The sequence below is a fragment of the Diceros bicornis genome, chromosome 9 (genome assembly GCF_020826845.1).
Source record: "Diceros bicornis minor isolate mBicDic1 chromosome 9, mDicBic1.mat.cur, whole genome shotgun sequence".
Classification (NCBI taxonomy): Eukaryota; Metazoa; Chordata; class Mammalia; order Perissodactyla; family Rhinocerotidae; genus Diceros; species Diceros bicornis.
This window is the reverse complement of record NC_080748.1, coordinates 68,999,346-69,019,569: the sequence shown is the minus strand read 5'-3', so window position 1 is coordinate 69,019,569 and position 20,224 is coordinate 68,999,346. Positions and strand designations below refer to the sequence as shown.

Here is a 20,224-nt window from a genome sequence, read left to right as displayed (position 1 = left end):
AGGTTAGCAGAGGACATGGTGGGGAAGAGAGTGGGTGATGCCTAATGGGAGATATTAAGAACGACCAAGTTTTTTGTTGTTCTTGTTAAGTCAGTCTATTTATCAGGTTAACATGTTTCTTAAACACAGTAGAAGGATCATTCAGTTCAGCTTAACAGTTTAGGAACTGAGAACCAATTGAGAATACATGGATTTGTGTGTGTGTGTGTGTAGACACACACACACTCACATGTAAAATCAGTTGCACTGAGTTTATTTCACTTAAACGGCTCTATTTATTGAATTTTCTAGGAAAAGAATGTGCTTTAGGTACCTCAATAATATCTCCAGGACACTTCCATATTCTTGACCATTGAGGCATCTTAAAGGATGTGAAATAATTATTAGCAAAGAATCCACATTCCCAATGGCTTCATTTTCATCTCCCATCCCAGTAATAAATTTTATGGGTTGGGAAGAACAGTTAGATCTCTGAGACATTTATATTAGTTTCACTATACTATTAGTTTTAATAGCTTGTTTGGTTGAACAAATTCTAAGTATGGAATATAAGAAACAGAAAATAATGTATTATGTTTGGCATAATACATTATTATGTATTATGCTGGCAGCCTGTAAACATAATCTCAGTATATAAGTAGCTCATCCTAGATTGAAACTAGATCTAGTCCATTCCCAAAATCATCCATATTTTTCAAAAGACAAAAAAAAATTCTACTACTGATAATTGCCAGAGGCAAACAGGTTGAAAATCTTCTAATAATTTTATATTTCTGTCTTGTTGCTTGTTTTGTAGATAAACATAATGTATCAATATCAGAATAGCATAGTGAAATTAAATGATAACGCAGAATTCTAAATTTTCTAACATTTCTAGAAAAGCAAACTACTGATAATAAATTGTATTTACAGAGAACTCTTATCTACTTAAATGAATTGAGAAATCTAGCATATTAAGGATCAAGAAATGATTATTTAAATGATTTAATTATAGCACATGTTTTTCTACTGATAATGTTACTAATTATGCTTTAATAAACCAATCCTAACAAAACAATTAGAGTCCAAATGTTTAACATAATAATCTAATCTCATTTGCAGCTCAGACTAGTATTTCAAGTGTAATTTCTCTGTTAGTAATTTATTCTGATTTTTGTAGTTCGTTAAAATAAATCAATATCTGACAGAAATACATTCTATCATTCCAAGTATTTTTCTATCAAAATATTAACAATAGCACAAAACATTAAAAATATTGAGAAATGTTTCTTATATGATGATTTAAGTTGATACGCCTTTTCTAATCTAATAAATTTAAGTATAAAGTTTTCAGATTTGTACACAAAGAAGGTTTATAAAAATAACATCAAAGTGGAAAATAGGTAGGAGTATCATGAATATGAAGAGTTCAAATAGTACATTTGTATTGCACTGTGTCTATTCAAAGCCTTATTCAGACAAATGAAAACAATGCTGATGACTTTGTTACTTTAAAATCTTCAAGATTTTGGTAGATTAGATCATTTAGGGCAATTGTTCATTCTCTCCTCCATCTCCATCCCTGGGGGAAGCATACACTTCTCTACTGCTTGATTTCGATTTTTACTGTATGACTTTGTTTTGGCCAAAGAGGTATCTTAGAGGATCTAATGCAGCAGAAGGTTGGCATGTTTTTGTACAGGTAGGCTTGTACTCCTGGCTTTTGCCATAACAATAACATGCTTCAGGTTCTGTGATCTGAGGAGGATGACTGACACTTGCAACAGATTTGAACTTCAAGCAAATCCCAGCCAAGCCCAGCCTAGATCAGCTAAATTACAGCTGACCACAGGTGCACAAACAAGAAAAACAAATGCTTCTTGATATATTTCATTAAGTTTTACATAGTTTTTTATTTATTTATTTATTTTTTTGGTGAGGAAGATTGGCCCTGAGCTAACACCTGTTGCCAATCTTTCTCTTTTTGCTTGAGGAAGAGTGACCCTAAGCTAACATCTGTGCCCATCTTCCTCTATTTTGTATATGGGACACTGCCACAGCATGGCTTGATAAGCAGTGTGTAGGTCCGCTCCCAGGATCTGAACCCAAGAACCCTGGGCCACCAAAGCAGAGCACACAAACTTAACTGCTGTGCCACTGAGTCGGCCCCCATAATATCTTTTAAAATAAATTATGACTGTATTCTAATTGAAGTAAATGGTACCACAGTATTACACCAAAATTCCTCTGGTAATTCATTTTATATTCAATCTCAACTGAATGTCTTCTAGGTTCCTAGAACCATGACTAGTTCTCTGAGGCTAGATCAGAAATCTTGCTATAAAACCTACAAAGTAAATTCCTGTATCTTTTTATTCTGGGAATATGTTACTACAAGCATGTACAGTCTTATTCAATTTTGTATACCCACTACTTAGGAAATCTCTTGATCCATATAGAACCTCAATAATATTTGTTGACTAAAGTATAGAAATATTGTCAGTCTTCTCTCCTCCACTTACTCAGAAGCAGACTAGTTCATAATTGCAATAATCATTATTCCTAGAATATAATCACCTTCATCAATGCCCTCATTCAATCATTTTTTGTACTCCCTGTATCTAATACTATAACTGGCACCTAGAAGGTGCTAAATCAATGTTTGTTCAATGAATGAATGAATGGATGAATGGGTAAAACAGTACAGGAATTTTTAAGTTATGCTCCAAGATTTAAAGCATATTATTTGTAATTAGAATGATTTTAAATACTTACTGTTAATATTTGATAATTAGGGATATTCACTCTCCTGCTCCATTTAAATTTTATGTATAGTGATCAACTTAATTATAAATTTCATTCATTTATTCAATAGATATATATTGAACATTTCTTATCTTTCCGTGCACTCTGCTTGACACAATGAGGAAACATAGGTGTGTCCCATGACATAATGGGGATGGTAGTCAAAAGGCATCACAAATGGCATTATACATAAAGGTTTATTTTAAATGGATAATACCTTAAACTTTTTTCCTTGTTACAAATTCAAGAAATGGATTTATAGGTTGAGATGTGATACATCATCAAATGCATCAAATGCAATACATTTTAAAATGTCAGACAAAGAGGTCTTTTTAAGAATGGGTAAATCATGACATTTCAATGAATTAGTGTAGACCAAAAAAATTCACTAGGTATGAGCATAGTTGTGAAATAGACATTGAAAATTAGTTTTCTAATAAGGCTATTGTGCTCTTGGATGACATAAAATAATTTTGTTATTCAATTTTCATCAATGGAAAAACACAATACAGTTACTTAAATCAGAATTTAAGCATATAAATAACTTGCTTTCATATGTTTGAGAGATGTTTCAGATTTTTAAGATGGAAAATTATGAAATTTAAACTCTATATATTTTAATGGGTGCAAATCAAATATATAAAAAACTCTTATGAATTAGGTCTACATTTCAAGATCCACTAAGTACCTTAAGAACATATTTATTTTCTAGAAATTTTAAACTTCTGATAATGTGATTCTTTTACAAAAAACCTTGAAAGGATTTCCTTATCATTAAATTAATCATCAAAAATGAATATGTACAATAGGAAGTCACTAGGATAGAATAAATTTAGCAACTACCTTGTTTTGGTATATATATCTAATAAATTCAAATTACACTTTTATAATTAAAAGCTGACAAGCTCATTTGCTTTTATAAGATGACAAGAAAAAGAACATTAAAGGAAGTTAAATTAGATTTTACCATCTGTTTAATGAGTTTCAGGCCTGCTTTGATAATACATTTCTGGATATAAAATTTCAAACTGATCATTTTCAGAAATTGTAACTGACCTGCTTTGTAAAAAGGTATATAAATGCCTATTCAAACTCATTACTATAAAATTCATGATTTATTGTATTTCTAATGAAACCAATTAAGTTTCCATCACATCAATATCAAACGCATAACAAAGGCAGAACTTATATTCATAAGAATTATCACATTTCTTAAGATTATTATAATCCATATTTTAATTTTATCATAGAACTTTTACTTAGTTTAGTTTTTAATGAGTCTTTATACCGTATTTATTTCACTTCTTCAATATCCTATACCTAAGAAACTTTCACATTGGTCCCCCCTGACTATATTCCTCTCATAAGTCAGCCTACTTTCAAGGTGCATTAACTGTTTCAAAACTATAGGGGGCCATCTGGTTGAGAGCTGCTGAACTACAAGAAATATGTTCAGAAACTCCTCTGCTCTGATGAATTAAATCTTCAAAGCACATGCATAAAATGACATTCAAGTGATTACAGAGTACAATTACTGAGTCTGCAAAGCATTATGGACTCGTAATAAAACTGCAGAAAGCTGAGAATGTGCATGAGCCAGTCAAAAACTATGTATAGCAAAGGAGTGCTACAAACGATCATTAGGTGAATTCTCTTTGGCATGCCCAACTTTTGGATAGCTGGCGTCAAATTGTGACAGCTTCCAGGAGAGGACTGCACATGGCTCAGAAAACAATAACAAGAAGAAAAAAGCTGGGCTGTTTGATTGGGAAGCCTTATGAACTACTACGACCCTAGGAACCCAGAATTCAGTGAGGGTGGTAAAATTATGAACTTGAATTAACATTCAGACAGAGCTAGAGGAGGGGTTTCTCTGGAGCATTTAATCAGAGCAACAAGATAGGCCAAGTTCATACTGAAAAATTAGCCAGGTTTGTGAGATATTGCTCAAAACACTAAAATCAGACAGAGGAAAGGAAGATAAAGTTTAGGATCAGAAATAAGAACAGCAGACTAACCAAGATATTTGGGTACAGAAAATGGACACAGAGAGTGTCCACTGTGGATATTATCCAATACCCTGGTTTTTTAATTCCTTGATTTTTCTTTTCTAGAGAAGTACTCTCATAAGTCAGTTACAGAGTGCCAAGGAGAACGTAAGAGTATACACGTCCTTTGTCGGGAGAAACTGAGACATAATGGATGACTATGAGTAGCAGGGAAAACACAGTACAATTGTTTTCTTCCATGTAAAAATAGTAATAATTTGTTTTATTTTTTAATAAAAAAGACAGCATGGAAGACTTAGGTGTAAGAGAGAGCCTGGAATATGGAAAGAACTGACACATTGAGGAGTGTATGTTTGGGGAGAGTAAATGTCGGGTTTGTGTGGGAAAGGGGAAGAATTAGCTAATGACGCTGGAGATATGGAAGACTAGATTACGCAGGCCTATATAAATCATGACACAGAGTTTGCCTTTAGTTTCTAAAATTATATTTACATTTTTCAGAGTAACAAACATACCTAGTAAAAAGTTTAGTACCAAAAGGTTTATGTCAAAAAAAAAATAGCATTCCTATGCTCAAGCATTTTATACACCATGTTTCCTGCCCATGTAGGCAGTAACAATCAGCCTGGTTTATTTTTCTGGTATTAACCTTGTATATATAAATAACTTTTATTAAATAGGCAGTTTTTCTGCTTCAATTCTCGGCAATATTTATTGATTTTTTGTTATACCACCAAGTCCGCTTTCCTTTTTCTCATCCAACTAATATAGTTTGAGCAAAATAATAGTTGTGTCCATAAATATATTATTCACTTTATGGCAATAGTATACTATGATTATATTTCTTTTCATGTAAAGCTTTTTGCTTTCCTGTAATCTGTAATTGCCACAGTATCTATCAATTTACATAGTTTGCCTTGTATCTATCACATCTTTCTATGTATCTATCTCATTTTTTCCTCAAATGCTTCAGCAGATATGTCAAATGCTTAATACTTTTTCCATACATTCCAACACATCACTTTATTGAATTTTTTATTGTTTTGGCTTGCAAAATTCCCTCCCACAACAGTCATCCTTTTCCCTATTCTGGTGTACTCAATATCATGTTTCCTAGACTCTATACTTCTTATTTCTTGACTATTCTTTTTTTGCCAATGGCTTTATACAAAAAGTATACAAAATATAAATTTGTGTATCCTTACCTATCTGAAAATATCTCTAATCTAGCCTCATACTCGATTGCTAATTTAGCTCGGGATAGAATTTCAGGTCTGAAATCAATGGCCTCATAATTTGAAAGTATGACTTTTCCATTGTCTTTTAGTATTCCTGTTGATAAGCAACTACAAATCTAATCCTCATTCTTTGTGTGCATTTGTATGTATTTTGTTTGTTTGGTTTCTTTTTCTGGAAGATTTTAACATCTCTTCAGTATTCAGAATTTTCACAATTATTGTCAAGTGTGTGTGTTTTCATTCATTGTGATGGTCACTGTGTGATGACTCTTTATTTCTGAAAAAAAATGATACATTATTTATTTGATAAATTCCTTCTCTCTATTAGTTTGGTTCTTTCCTCTGAAATTCTTATTGCATGAATCTCCTGGAGTAAAACTCTGAAGTCTCATCATTTTAGTCTCTATTTCCTTCTCTTTTTTGTGTGATTATTTTTTGGAATATTTCCTTGACTTTATCTTCAAACCCCTTCTATTGAATTTTCCATTTTCATATACTTTTATCTTCTGAAGTTCTTTCTTATTCTTTTATTGATCCTTTGGAAGCAATGTACTGTTATTTTAGGAATGCAATCTATTCTCTCATTTTTTGGAGGATATTCATATAGTTTTTGGGCACTTCTTTACACTCTCTGTTGTCTATATTTTCTCATTTCTTTTTTGTTTGTTTTTTGCTTTCACGTTTAAATTTTTTCATATTTCCCTTAAGTCTACAGTGATCCTTGATTGTCCACGGATACTGGGCATGAGAACCTACCTGGAAGTTACTCTATGTGGCTAGGGTATAATAGGGGGATAAGTTACCTTCTCAATGGTTGGAGGCCAATCAGTATATGGAATAATTTTCTCTAGAATTGATCAGTTTCTTCAAAGAAGAGTCATCTAATTTTCTACATGGCAGTGGGTATCTGCATGCCAGCATTTTGAAAACAGGCAGGTCACTACATGACTTTTCAATTAGTTCCTCTATTTCCTGCCCTGTCATTCATTCTGATCTCTATTCTTGCTGTAGTTATGAACCAGGAACTTTTCTGGTACACTATTTTTTCCAGAAAATGTACCACCTGACTACAAGGGAGAAAGAGGAGGTGAGTTATTTGGGGTGCAGTGTTGACTTGGGAGTTAAACAATACACATGTATTTAGTCCTACACTCCATCTCTATCTTTACTGCTATCTGGCACTTCCATGTACCCCAATTGTTGCCAGATGAATTGCCTGACTTCTTATAAGTAAACGTCTCTGCGTATATTTGGATTGCAACTCATGCTATACATGTCAATTTCCATTGGCATGGAAAATGTATTGGATTTTTCATTTTCCTTGAGAGTTAATATATTTACATACACTTATTTATATTTTAGAAATATATTGGAAAAGAGAAGAAATGGATGTGGCCAAAATTTCCACATTTAAGCAAAAATCCAAGGGATTGGGTTTCATCATAACAGCACAATGTTTAGTTGAATGGTTTTAAATGAGTATTGACATGATCAGTCTACCAATAGACTGATAATTGTCTATTGGATTTTGCCTCAAGAGATAAATAGTGACTTTTGTGAGACTATTTCAGTGGGGTTGTGGATACCTAAACGAGACAGCAGTGTGTCGTGCAATGAGTGTAGGAGAGGAATTAGAAGTAGCAACTATAGATAATTGTCTCAGGATATTTTCTAGACCACTGATTATAAAACAAGTTTGGAAATTATTGTTCTAATCTAGATAGGAATCAGTGGTGGTCTCAAGTAGCACAACAGCAGTAAAGAGAGGTAGATAAATTAAAGAGATATCTAGGAAATAAAATTAAAAGACTGTGATGATGGATTAGAGATAAGTGAAAAGGAGAATTAAACATGGCATCCAAGATATTGGTTTAGGCAACCAGGAAGAGCAGAAGTGGGGGCAATTTATAGCGTGAGAGTGACAATTAGGATGGAGCTCTCTTCTGGCCATGTTGAATTTGAAATTTCATGGTCCCTGCCCAGAAGGTAGATTGAAGTATCTGAGACCCATGGAAAACATCTAGGACAAAGATAAATATATGGCTATCATGAAGACATGAGAGAGGAAGATGCAAAGAAACAGGGAGAATGAGAAGAGAAAAGGGATTGGGTGAGTTCCCAGAAGAACATAGCATTTAAAGGAATTAAAGAAAGGCACAAAGATCCTGGGATGGGAGTAATCAGAGAGGCTGGTGGGATAGTAGGAGAGTGAGAGCAAAGAGAAGGGGGTAGCAACATAGATAATTTCTGTTAAATGTTCAAGAGAGATAAGAATTGATGAAAGGCTATTAGATTCTGAACAGTAAAAGATAATCAGTGAGCTTAGCAAGAACATTTCAGTGGAATGAAAGAGGCAATCAGATGGCAATGTGTTGGAGAATGAACAGTGTGTGAGGAAGTAAAAAAAGCAGAAACTGATAAAATTTTACAGACACACAGATATCAAGAAATAATTATCTTATTTAGCACCATATTCCCAAGACCATCAGAGTCAGGTAGGATAAGCCTTCAGTATACTAACAGTTATTGCCAGTATAAGGGAATGTTCCATATACAAATGAAAATTGATGTCCAAAAAAATAGTAAAATATATTTATTAAAATTTATCGTATAAGTGGATTCATACAATATGTGATATTTTGTGACTGGCTGCTTTTACTTAGCATAATGTTCTCAAGGTTCTTCTAGGTTGCAACATTTATCAGTAATTCAGTCTTTTTTACTGCTGAGCAATATTTCACTGTATGGATATATCTCATTTTATTTATCCATTCATCAGTTGATGGACATTCGAGTTGTTTCCATTTTTTGGATATCACGAATAAGGCTGCTATCAACATTAATGTACAAGTTTTTGTGTGTACACATGTTTTCTTTTCTCTTGGGTCATATGGTAACTCTGTGTTTAACCTTTTGAGGAATTATCTATTTTCCAGAGTAGTTGCACAATTTTCCATTCCACCAGCAGCGTTTGAGGGTTTCACTTTCTCCACACTCTACAACACTTGCTATTATCTTTTTGATTATATATCAAAATTATTTTGAGGCTTAAAGCTGTTAAGTAAGGTGACTACAGACATACAGTTAGTGCCTATGAGAGCTGGCATTTAGTTATATGCTTTGTGCTAACTCAAAAGTCATGCTCTTTTAGCACATTGCTATATTCTGGCAAGCATATTTTATTGAAACTAAAGGGAATTTTTGTCTTTTTAGTTCTCTGAAGTTACTGAATGGACAGTTAGTCTACTAATTGTCAATTAGTAAATATATAATTGTTCATATATTGTTGTTTATAATAGTTGTTTATAATATAATGCTGTATATTTACATTTGAGATTTCATAATTCCTGAGAGAATTTAAATACCAGTGATTTCAAGTTTTAAAAATAAATCTGAATTTAGTGGGAGCTAGCTATAATTTGGAATCTCATTTTGTGAAATACACCATATTTCGCATTATTTATTAAACAGGAAGCTTAAAGATTTTGGCTTATAAATGGCTATCATTTGTCCTAATCACCTAAATAAAATGTATAAAAGTTCTAGTGTGCAAAGTTCTTTCGAAATGTTTTACAAACAGGAAACCTGGCAGATAAGCAGCTCAAATCTTAATAGGTAATGATAGCATGCACGATCAGCAGCATCAGAGTGAATATAAAGTCAAATTTTTATCCAACATAAAGCAATTCAATTACATACTACTCTTTAAATAATAAAAAATGAATTATCAATGGCCAACACAAATCCCATTACTTCCTAAAAGAGTTTTTAAACTTCAATTTCCAGTTGATTGTACACTAATTGAAATGGTTGGTTTTATGCTGACAATCGATTTTTTTAAATGAAATGGCCAATAGTGAAGTCAGAAGGCAACCTTCCATTGAATTTACTCAGACAAACTAATTGTTAAATTAGATGACCACTCTAAGTTATTGAGTGCATTTCAAATACATTATTCTGAACCAAAAGATAACTAAATGTGCTGTGGTCACTACTGCATTGCTAATGCAAAATCAAAAAGTACCTGTCTTTCTGGAATATTAATATTGTAAGCCTGGGCACATAACATTGGTGTGTAGCGGAGATGAGGGGGGAGGAAATAAGGTGCTGTGGCAATTCCCTGAGCAAGGAAAGGAGTTGGTAGAAGCAGAGGAATTTCACAGAATCAGCTGACACTCGACGATCAAATAGATCACAATTAGCAATTTACCAATCACTTATGATTAACTGGTTCTACATCACTGTTAGAAAAAGTTTCTAAAAAGTTTTATAGTAAGTGGTTTAACGAAAAAAGTTTGGATAGTTTTCAGAATTCAGAAAATTTGAGATACTAATATCGTTTTTAAAATCCTGTCATTTTTTATATTTATACACACTACCCTTACAAGCATCCATTTAGATTTAAATTAGAACCTTATCTCAGTCTAATATAGCTCTAAAGTTACTATTTATCATTTTTGTATCCTAGGAACAGAATGAGAAAAAGGAAAAGAGGCAATTTAGCACACTCTTTTTCTACATAAAATAAGTGAGTCTTTCATTTCTGCTTGAATCCAGTAGGTTGTGATTACTTAAATACATATTATAAAATATCTATATATTTTGTGGTTTTAAGCAAATGGTTATGATTATTGCTTTTCTCACATTTAAAAATCACATTTATTTTATACATGGAGACATCTTTCTAAAGAAGTTTTAGTCTCTCTATAAAAATGAATATTTAATAGACACTGATAATATTCTTGTATGTTTTGGAATTGTTAGTTTTGAAGAAATAAAATGTTACTTAAATCTACTACTTTTAAAAACACTGTAACATTTATTGGTTTTGCAATAAAAGAATTACAGAAAATTGCTGTGATATTACTTTTTATGTTTCACATTGAAAGTAGGTAAAGTAATTTCTGAGCAGTGAGTCATTATTGTTCACAACTCACAGTGCTCAGCAGTTAGGATTTTAACTGCTGACATCATTTTCTTTGAAAAATGATAGATGTTATTTAACGCTTAAAGATAAATTGCTGCAGAACTGTGACTTTTTTGCTGACAACTTTGCCCTAAACAAACTTAGTCAATATGAACAACAAGAAGTTTCAAAATAAGTTTGCTAGGAGAGAAAATCTGAATTAAAATGTTCATACATTTCCTCTCAGATATACTAAGAGGAATCAAGTGTTGTTTCCAGTCTATTATCAAAGGGCAATTCAGTCTGATGCAAACATGTAAGAAAGTCATGTTTATCCTTTAAAATTCCTCGCTATAGAAAATTCCTCACTGGCTATTGGCCATACCATATCTACAACACATAATTTTCAAAGGTACAAGCATTATCCACCTCAAGCACAGACTTTGGAATGTAGGAAATTGCTGGAAAGTGTCTCTGAGGGTTTGTACAATGGCTTGTCTAGAGAAAGGTGTCAGAATCACAGATGGAGGAGCGCCATGACTTCCCTCTTTTCTCCAAGGTTCCTATTCCCAATTCAGAAGGACTTGCAGAGGCAGTGAGGGGACTGTGGAGTGCCTGAGATATTCCAGGAGGACTAAGCTATAATCCATAGGTCTCCATTTATATCAGATCTTCTCAGCAATTTTTTTTTCTAGGCAGGACTTAAATATAGAGCTTGTCCTAAACAACTAAATAAAATTAAAGTTGTTTTTGCTATGACTTTTCTCTAGGAAACCTTGAAACTTGTTATAAACTATTTTCTAATTAAAATATTTATTTTGGCCATTCTTTGAGTACCCCCAGGTGGCACTAGCTCAGGCTAACATTTTTAAAGTACTGCTACCTTGGTCTCTAGAACTCCATGATGCTCCCTACGCCAATGTGTGGTCACTGCCCAGCTCCCATCTACACCCTCAACATGCAAGGAAAGTTCACATACATAGTTCGCTTCATGTAAAAATTCCTATAATTTTCCTGGAGAAAAATTTAGTAACATTTATCAAAATACTTAAAATTATTAATAAACAGATTCTTGGTTACAACGTCTAGAAATGTATCACAAGACAAGAAAGTAAAAAGATTTATGTCTAGGTATATTCCTATTAGCAGTCTTGATTATTGTGAAAAATTGGTAACAACCTAAATATCCAACTTTAGGTGGTTGGATTAAATAAAATTATAGTCTTTCTGTATGATAGAATAAAATGCAGGCACTAGCAACCATATTGCAGAACATTTAATGTTATGGAAACTAATTTGTTATGCGTTCTTAGGTGAATAGTTTGGGACACAAAACCAAATTTACTCTTTGATCTCAATTTTGTTTTATAAAAAAAGTCAAAGTATTGATCTATTTATATATATACTTGAGTATCCCAAAGCTTGTTTGTTGTTTTCAAAGTGGTAGAACATTTATTTTCCACTCTTTGTACAATTTCCTAAAATAATAAAATTCCATTTTCTTTAATGAACATTGATTATTCTTCAGTAAGAAGAAGGTAATGTGACTAAACATCTTGTCTGTCCTAGATCAACTGCCTATCTACAAGGTACCACATACATTTAATAAATGCTTTCTCCATTTGTAGGTTTTTACAACACACGTTTTCATATGCTTCTGCTGTTTTATATTCTCCTCTAATAGTTTTGTTGTGAATTTATTCTCTAACAAGAAAATGGCAACCTCGTACAGTCTCACGACTTGAATACAATCTACATGCTGGTGCTCCCAAATGTACACCTCCAGCTCTGTGGTTGCCACTGAATTCTGGATGTTCCTTTTGGGTGTCTAATAGGCATCTCCAATTTAACAGAACCGTAATTTCTAATCAAACGCAACGACCAAACTCCAGACCTGCTCTACTCCCAGAATTCCTTTTTTCACTTAATGACACTATCATCCCACCAAACCTCGTTATTGTCCTTGGTTTCTCTTTCACACCAATTTCTAATCCATCGACAAATCCTGATAACTGCACTTCCCATATTTATCTAGATCTATCCACTTCTCTTATTATCTACCCTTTTTATGCTGGTCCCAACCACCATGATCTTCTGCCTCTATTCCTTTCTTCTTCTACTCTTGCTCTTCAGGGTCCATTTTCCTTAGTGAAGCCAAAATTATCTTTATAAAACATTGATTAAATTGTATCATCCTCTGCCTACAGTCTTTAAATGGTTTCCTGTCCCACTTAGAATAAAATATACACTCCCTACAAGAGCGTATCAGACTCCCCTTAATTTGGCTTCTGTCTTTCTGTCCCCTTCACTGATTCTGTTCCAGCCACATGGCTTTCTGTTTGTTCTCTGAATACGATAACCCTAATTCCTGCCACAGTCCTTGAATGTATTATTCCCTCTGCCCCAAACACAATTCTCCCAGATTTTTCAATAATAATTCTCCTCATTCAGTATCAACCCAAACATCCCCTTTGAGTAGCCTCCACTAGCACAGTCTTCTTAAGTACCTACCCCACCTCATCCTGTTTTGTTTTCTCTAAAATGTTTGTCATTTACAGTTATCATATTTGTTTGTTTGTTTTTTCTTAGAATGTCAATCCCATGAGAGCAGAATTGTATTTGCTTTGTCCCTCTGTAACCTCAGTGCCTTGTGTAGAACCAAGCCCATAGTGGGAACTGAATAAGTATGGTGAAATGTTTTGAATAAATTAATTATTAAGACATTTAAAAAGTGGTGTTTTCAAAGTTAAATCCTTACCCATTTGTTTGGTAACTCTAATTGCAGAGGTTACATGGTAGAAAATGAGGTGCTATTCAATGGCAGGCCAAGAAGAAAAGTATTTTGGGGCTAATGTATGGAGCCAAGTTTTGCTAATAAATATGGCTGGCTTATTTTCATATACTTACATATGGAAAAAAAAAGACAAGAGGAACATTTGCTTAACTCTGGGATAAGAGATGGCATTTTCATAGTACACTAACAAATGCACTTAATATCCATCACAATAAAAAACAGATCAAGTTTTATCCAAACACAAATAAGTGATCCTCTAAATCCATAGATTGGATTCTGAAATGTGTTCCTACTTCTACTTCCTCCCTTGCCCCACATTATGCCCAAATTAAGAAATTCTCACTCATGGAAGACAATTTTCTGAATCTTTTCAGATGCAACACTATAGTGGGCCCTTTTAACTGCCCTTTGATATTGACAGTACAATAGCCACCCCTACCAGGGCACACATATTATCAGCAGTCAGAAGTCTGGCAAAATCAAAAATTTCTCTTCCTCTCCAGGATAGCTGGTTTAGGAAAGAGCATGTTCTAAGACATTAAAGGTGAATATTTTAGAGACACCTGTATAAAATATGACTTTCTGCTATCTTCTAAAAAAATCTAAATTTCAGACATATTATCCTAGTAGATTTTAAAAAGATAGATCTCAAAGGTAGCATTTTATTTGATATTCTCTTGTAACCCTAGAAGAAAACTTAAGCATGAATAATTGGAGATATGCACACGAATATAAAGATGAAAGAATGGGGCTCAATTTAACACAAGAGCTAAAAAAAGTGGGATTATTTCCCTCTGCTACCTTGAAAACGGTATGGCTTTGAAACCTATGAAACAGGAAGGGAGAAATGTTATGCTGAATGAATCTTTCTTCTAAGAGTTTTTATAAACACTGTATTTTGAGTATCTACTTACTTCTTTGTGAATATTTTTTCTCATATCTGTTCACTCTTTCCTATAGAGCAGCTCCATCCTTACCTATAACAGGGTTTTCCATCTGTTTTCTCATGTATATATTCCACAAAAACAGTCTGAATGCACACCCACGTGACACATATATTTATGTTTCTAAACTACATGCATGTGCCATTGCATTGTTACGTATTTTATACACCTTCCTACAACCAAAAAAAAAAAAATTAACAGAATGAGATAGAATAAATATACACTGAAGTTCTACTTTTCCTTCCCGCCCTCCAGTGGGTCAGCTTATGCACTCCCTGGGCAACGCTTATCCCACTTTGGAGACCACTAAGATTTTGCTGTGTCTCGATGAGAGGAACTGAATAATATTAAAGCTCTTTTGATTTTATGATCAATTGTGCAATACATTATTCCAGTTTTGAATAATCTAGATCTACATAGCATATTATAGCGCATAATGCTGTGAGGTGCCACCTAGATCAAGGCTTTCGTTCCTCCAGCTGCAGGTAATATTGTTGGCTGCTGATGTCTTAGTTGGTGGTGACTCCAAACTGAGATAACATACCTCCACCTTCACTCCTGTAGCCCTCATCCAAAGACTGGTCAATGTAGGGAAATAAAGACCCATCTCCTTGTCTCAATTCACGACCCCCTGAAAGAGCTCTCCCAGTTCCAGAGTTTGTACTGGGTTCAGATGAGGCTTCTGTTACAGCCACAATAAAGTTTGATTGCTCCCTCTGTACAGCGCGACTTCCTCCAGTCCTTTTCAGATTGCAAGGGCACCCTGTCATAAATCTCCTGCACACAAATATCTGGCCCAGAGTCTCTTTTCTGGGAACCCCCAACAAAGACACATAAACATCAGCAGATACTTAAAAATTTAGTTTGCTTAGGTGTTTGAGTTCCTAATAGATTAATTATGAGCAACTGGAAATTCAAGAATTAAACTCATATCCCTAATTTCCCTGAATCCTAATTAGGTTTTCACTGAGTCAAGATTTATGTCACCAGGAGTTCTTTTTTTTTTTATTGTTATGGGGCAGCAAGTTTCCAAAAATTTGACAGGAAGAGTCACTTCCTTCCCTCTGAGTACCTGAGTGACATTCACTGATGGGCTTAATACTGTTGCTTCCAAGAATAGGCTTTCTCCACGCTGACCTCAGCCATTTTGCCCTAGGACCATAGGCTCTGGTCCAGCTTCCACTGCTCACTCTGACCCCTCCTTCACTGTCACTTCAGCTCCTGACTGAATCCCAAGATTACTCAGTTCCAAGAAATGTCTCAGCACTTGGCCCACTAGCAGCATAAGGCACCTGCTTACTTTACCTTGGAGGTTCCTCTTTGAGGGAATTGGTTTAACTCACTAGAGGCTGTGAGGTTTAACTTACTAGTAATCGTGACAATCCTTTTCTCTTACACTTTTCTCAATGGAACTTATTTTTGGCTCTGCGACCCAGGGTGAGTGCTCTGTTTTCCCAATGCACCAGTCATAGAATAAGCAAAGTAGCCATTATTGCCTCTTGGAGGGGAGAAATCTAGGGGATTGGCTACAGGCCCCCATGTCCTGCTTACATATCCTTTGCTCAAGATGTAGAGACTCTCGTAAAAACCGAATCTTAAGAAATAGCCCCACATAAACTTAAGTTTTGCAGAACAATTATGGGAAGCATACCAATGACCCTATAATACTTAATATCAATAAAAACTCAGTACTATGTTTAGGTATAGTTTCTGACACGTAATACTAGAAAGTATCAACTATTCATACAAAGTTTTGTTTAGATAAAAATGAAAATATATGCACATATAAATTGTTATAAAAATACTAATAACCAGAAAAATAGTCCTTCTTACCCCAAACCCCAGTTTATGCAGAATGGAGGGTGATCTTTATAACATGTACCATAATATTTGTTTCTAAGTAATACAATAGTTCAATGAAATATTCTTTTGATCAATATCTTCATGCTTCATATGCCATGTATTAGCAGTAATATACTCACTTGATTAAATAATATTATTAAAGATAAAACAAACATATTTCATAAACAATTATTAGGTAGATTATAAGATAACATGTAAAAGGTGGTATGGAAAATAAATATAAGACACGCATATTATTCATTTATGACTTAAATTTTGCTGAAAATGCAGCAAAAACCTTCATAGCAAGGCTCAGAGTTACCTGGAAGGTGACTTTGGCATCTTCCATGCTCTGCTATGTGTTGAAGTTAATGGTCACAGTAGTTCCTATGTCTAAAGTTTATTCTTTGGGGATGAAACTCATCCTGAGATTCTCATTACTTATTAAAATGCTGAGCCTGAGGCTCCTTTCGCAGACACAGATTGCCAACCCAATAAAATACTGCAGCACATTGACTCTATCTGAAAATCACTGAACCAAGTATTTCCAAAACCCTAAATACAAATAAATTATTCCAATACTTAATTTAAGGTAGGATTATCAGGCAGGATTAACAAATTTATTACATAAATGAAAAGTAAACACTATTATTTACCACTGAGTATACCAATAAATAGAAAGTCAGCACTTACCTGAATGACATGCTTCAGTTTATCAATAATCTGATTTATCACAGGATCAGCTCCTCTGACTTTGACTTCAGGATTTCCAGACTGGGCTTTGATCCCATTTCCAACCACATGCTGAGTATAGCTAACAAAGTGAAAAGTGAAAGATATATGACTTAGCAACCTGGTCAGAGTATTATCTGCCACAACTATTTGAACAGATTTGAGTTCCAAACTTCACTACTTTAAAAGAGTATATAACAATGTATCTTTTCTTCGAACAGAGCCTGGCACAGCTGTAATGTTTTTCCTGGTAAAATGCTTAGCATGCAAATATAGACTATTCTAATGTTTTCTCTCTAAAGAATCAACCAAAAATTAATTGTGTATTTAATAATACTTACCAATATACTCAAAGGAGGTAATATACATCTCACTTTGTTACCAATTCTTGTTGAATTAGACTTGTCTGAATGAATATTATCTGCATCAATTTACTTCATTTTATACAGCATATAGATGAGTCCCAATAATACTTTTCACATATTGGACTGCACAAAAACTATATATGTATTTTAATTGCTCAAGTCAAAATCATAAACATTATAGATAAACAACCAAAACCGGCAAAATCTTCCTGGAGAGGAAACACAATCTGTTTTCATCAAGGTTCGCCTAAGCAAGGTAAATCACGCTGTATGTAAACCGGTGGTTCCACAAGTGGTTAAAGTCATTGCAAATCACTACCTTCCCAAAAGGACAAGCATATAATGTCAACTTAGTATTCATAAAAATATTTAAATTTATCAGTCACAAAGATGTATTAAGTGCCTCCTACTATATTCAAGTCCTGTACTAGGTAACTGGGATTACATGGAGGTATAACACTCAATACTTGTCCTCACAATACTCATTATCTACCTGGGAATATAATGTATCAATTAACTTGTTCATTCATGCCTTCGTTCACTACATTTTACTTTATTTTAAAAATACTTACTAGATTCAAGCAATATAATTATCCTTATTTTCCTGACAGTGTGGTGTAGCATAAAGACAAGTGAACAGTTAAAGCACATCACTAAAAATGAAGAAGATGTTCAGTGTGGTATGGGGATAGCTAGAAGGAGTTGTTATGCCAAGTGAGAGGTTGGACAGAGTATCATCTGCCACACTATCTACCTAAATAAAGCATTGCAAAATCCACTGTATGGTCCCCAGTCAAAACACAGATTACAAGCATTCAAGAAATATTCTTGTTCTTCCGATATAATGATCTGAGAGTTGTGCTTTGTATGGTTTTCAAGACTGAGGCTAATTATTTAGTAAACGTGGATGTACACTAATTTTATGCCCTTTTAGGGAAGAGTTAGCTATACTTTTCTCTGATATCTGAGAAATTTCTTTATTTCAACCACATCAACTAATGTTCTTTACTTCTAACTACTGCTATTATGAAGCTACATCAGTATTTTAATGGACTATCAGCTTTTTTTCCCTTAAAGAGCAATTGGTAAAGCAACTTATAAAATTCAGAATGTTTCTCTGTCTTAATTTAATGCAGAAGAATGATGGCCTGAACATAGGTGGTAGACATTGAGCATATGGAGAAGTCCATTTTGACTAAGGCACTTGGGGAAAAACTAAAAGAGAAGTTATAGCTTGAGGTAGCCCTTGAAGTATTAAGATGAGAATAGATTATAGATGGTGTAGTTAATGCCAACTTCAAGGCAAAGGATGACATCCCAGAAGGGAAAAGGCAAAGGCATGTGAATAACACACACAGGAAAGAAAAACCAGGCTTTTATCTACAAAAGATGGTTACAAATGGGGGAAAGTGAGAGACAGGAAGCCACTACCTGAAGATTCCATCCTCTCTATGTTTAAGACTTCTCTCTAAGTAATTTGTTTGATTAAAATATCACAATAAAGAGGCCTCAAAGACTTTTCAGCAAGTATCTTCACATTGTGTTTAATGTAATTTTCCTTTCCTCTATTTGAGCAGAGTATCAGAACTATCCACATGCACTCTCTGAATTTTCTTCAGCAATGGAAACTCTTTGAAAAGGTAAAAGGAGGTTCCACAGTGGAGATGGCCTTACAAAAGCAGTTTGAAGGAATATCCAGTTCTTCCCAAGATTGTGCACACACAAAGATCAATTTTAAAAAGTGGATCAAACAATTCCAAATTAGGTCTTTCTAATGATAATAAATGATAGAAGTCTTTGATATTGATAATATCAATGGGACATGACAAAATAATGATAGTAAAATCTTTTTATATTTAAAACAACCTTGAACCCACTTCTTTATGCATCAATAGAGCAGTTTAGAGTTCGGTATTCCATTATACATTAGGGACTTGGCAACATATACCAATAACAAATAGTAGAAGGAAAGCAACTATGCATATGCTATTAATGTGTAATAATGTTCTTTAGTTAGACAGAACCCAAGTAAACTATAAATATTAGTCTTCTCTTAACTCTTTTGGAGGACTGTTATATTTTTCTTTCAAATATTTCAAGCATATTGCACATGTGTCTCCTTTATTAATGTCTTGATTATTAATAATGATGATAAATAATATAAATAAATAAATGGATAAATGCATGCCTATGATTCAGGCACTGTTTTAATTACTGTCTTTAGAGTTTGTCAGTTCATCTTCTTGGTAATCATTCATTGTGGCCACGAGAATGTGCTTTATAGTCTTCAAAGTACAGAAAGCTTAATTGACTAAAGGCATCTTCTGCTTTGCTATCTCTCCATCTGCCCCCCACGAATGACTGAGCGCAACAAGGATGCTAATGCAGGTCCATCTCTAGAAGACATGGGGCTCCTCTGATGGCCAATTTTGGCTCAGGATTCCGTGAAGCCCTTGCTGACCCTTCCTTAGATTGCAAATCATGTCAGTACGCTTCGACTCGAGCTTCCTTTCCTCTCTCCTTTACTCTGGGTCACACCTGCTTCCTAACCAACAACTCTTCAATCCTTACACAGTTTCCTCCCCATTTTCTCCCATAGTCATTTCCCTT

The 20,224-nt window shown here is 34.0% G+C and overlaps 1 protein-coding gene across 1 annotated transcript in view; it reads right to left on the bottom strand.

Annotated features, from left to right (window-relative positions):
* GPC5 (glypican 5) overlaps positions 1 to 20,224 on the bottom strand; it is a 1,284,867-nt gene that overhangs the window by 856,408 nt on the left and 408,235 nt on the right. Inside the window, exon 6 of the mRNA XM_058548368.1 lies at positions 17,211 to 17,331. Within this exon, the coding sequence (XP_058404351.1) occupies positions 17,211 to 17,331 (121 nt within the window). The remainder of the gene's footprint in view (positions 1 to 17,210; positions 17,332 to 20,224) is intronic.